This window comes from Diaphorina citri, unplaced genomic scaffold (genome assembly GCF_000475195.1).
Source record: "Diaphorina citri unplaced genomic scaffold, Diaci psyllid genome assembly version 1.1 scaffold6522, whole genome shotgun sequence".
Classification (NCBI taxonomy): Eukaryota; Metazoa; Arthropoda; class Insecta; order Hemiptera; family Psyllidae; genus Diaphorina; species Diaphorina citri.
In genome coordinates this window covers 1-2297 of record NW_007383898.1, presented here as the reverse complement: position 1 = coordinate 2297, position 2297 = coordinate 1, and the positions used below count along the sequence as shown (strand labels likewise).

At 34.3% G+C, this 2297-nt stretch overlaps 1 protein-coding gene across 1 annotated transcript in view; it reads right to left on the bottom strand.

Moving 5' to 3' along the window:
- Window positions 1-2030, bottom strand: part of LOC103521994 (thioredoxin-2-like) — a 21318-nt gene extending 19288 nt beyond the window's left edge. Inside the window, exon 1 of the mRNA XM_008487101.3 lies at window positions 1835-2030. Within this exon, the coding sequence (XP_008485323.1) occupies window positions 1835-1858 (24 nt within the window). The 5' untranslated portion in view covers window positions 1859-2030. The remainder of the gene's footprint in view (window positions 1-1834) is intronic.
- Between the last annotated feature and the right edge of the window lie 267 nt (window positions 2031-2297).

The window sequence follows — 2297 nt, the reverse complement described above, 5'->3', positions numbered from 1 at the left end:
GGGGGTTTTTTTACGAAAATAAAAATTTTTACTGAAATAGGAAGGAGACAAAAACAAAAGTCCGACTGGACTTTCGGTTTAAACGGCTACGACCTCTGTTTAACTAACAGTAACTAAAGATACGATGGACCACACCGGGTACGTTCTACTAACGTGGATTTTAACTCCATTTTTTTTTATACACCTTTCAAGACGATACGGTCTAAAAAAAAAGAAAAACGAGATAAATTGGAGATAGATGACACTCGCTGAAAATAAAAAAAAATATATATATATAATAATAAACGTGTACATGGATACAACCATCTGTTGATTGTCTAACCGGTCTCTCTTGAGTACTCTTAATCTTAAATAAATAAACATTTATGTTTGGTTTAACCATAGAATGTAACAGTTAGTTAAGTATCTCAATCTCTGTCTTTCTTTCATTTGTATTGATCTTTTATAGATGTATCTATTCTTGAATTTTTGATTAATAATGAATCTTGATTTTTTGTTTCAGTTGATACTTGTTTTGTTATTCAAACCGAGAAACAAAATAAGAGGTTGATAGTACCCACCCTTTTGATTCAGTTGAATAGTTGTTTTGTTTGACCATCAAAGAGTTAAGCAAGTAATAATCCGCTTTCAAGCGCCAGACGGTAATACTCAGTACTCCCTTAAACAGCGCCAATATCTTTCCAAACTATAGATTTGAAATTGCTTAAGGGATTCCAGAGGTACCGTCTGAAAGTTGAAAGCAGAGATTAATATAGTTTACAACTAAAACTAATTTGGTAAAAGGGGCATCTCTTGACGCTCTAAACTTCATCTCAAGGTGGTAGATGAACAAAGTTCCACGGTGAGCGTACGAAAAGTAATACAATGTGGAGAGATCCTTAATACGTCGGATTAGTTGGTAAGAAGTAGAAGAGTTTGTTATCAATTATAAATAGTGGTTACAACAACTGTCTATAAAAGTAAAAATATTATGTGTATGGTAACCCCGGTACTCGAAATTTAATAAAAAAATCAATTAGGAGTTTCCATAGGGTTTGAATGTTTTGTAGGGGGGTGGGATTGGTGCCCAAGTTCTTTTTTTCATTTCAACACATTTGGAATAAAATTAATAATTGTAAAAATTACAAGTTTCTGTAAAGAGGGTATAATAAATAGAATTAAAAAAGACCAACTAATGCAGATTCTTATTTATTGTTACATAACAAATATGTATCAGTTGATACATGGTGTCATTGAATTAAATTGATCTTAAAGACAAGATAAACCTTTGGCCTTGACAAACAGAATGTGCCTAGAGGCAGTAGACTGTAGAGGCATGTAATATGTCCCGATACATCAACATAAAAACAATAAAAATGTGTGTTTTTCAAAATTCTGCAAATAATCAAGCCAAAGGCAAGTTTCCAGAGAGTTCAGCAGAATCCTTTCCAGAAATAGGCTCATCCTTATTACCTAATAATATATATACTGTCTACACCAAACACCTACCTACTGTGATTAGAGATTATGATTACTCAGTGAGCTACATGATTAGTTGTTTTACTTGGAACCTCCCTGAATCAGTATGAGTCACCGATTAGATATGATTCAAGGCATCAAATGACCACCGACAAAATACACTTATGAAGCCTTTTCCGTTTGAAGTACCTATGCACATTTAAGTTGAAAAGATGCATCGCAAGCAATATTCCAAGATACTCAAGAGGAGTAGGTACACACAGAAATACTTGGATTAATTAACTTGATTACATAGAGCCATGGATAAGGGTCTCATGGCATTCCATGATTTTGTTGCATAACTTTGCATCAACTTCCGTGTGATAAGAAAACTTACCATGTCTGATACTTTGGTCGCCATTTTGATGTATGGGAGTTAAGGGAAGTTAAAAACAACAAATAAAACTAAAAGCCACGAGTTGCAGAACCTTCACGGCTTTCTGTTGAAAAAGAGATCGACCGATCGACGTGAAAATTCTTCCCTTGAAATTCCAACGACTCGAAAATCTAAAATGAAATTAATGAAAAATTTATCTTGAACTCGAATGAAATGATGGACACTGCACATGCGCGACCGCATGACTCGCATGAGCCGCGACCTCTGTGAAGACAGCAAATATTTCGGAATTCAACCAATGAAAAGAGAGGAATCATGTGAACAAATGATTTCATTGGCTGATATCATTTTTGATCGATCACGTGAAAAAAATCACCGATTCATTTTTTTTTTTTTGGCCGTGAATATTTGCCGTTTGCCGGCAATAAAAAGGCTCGTTTACATTGAACGAAAACCGAAAAAA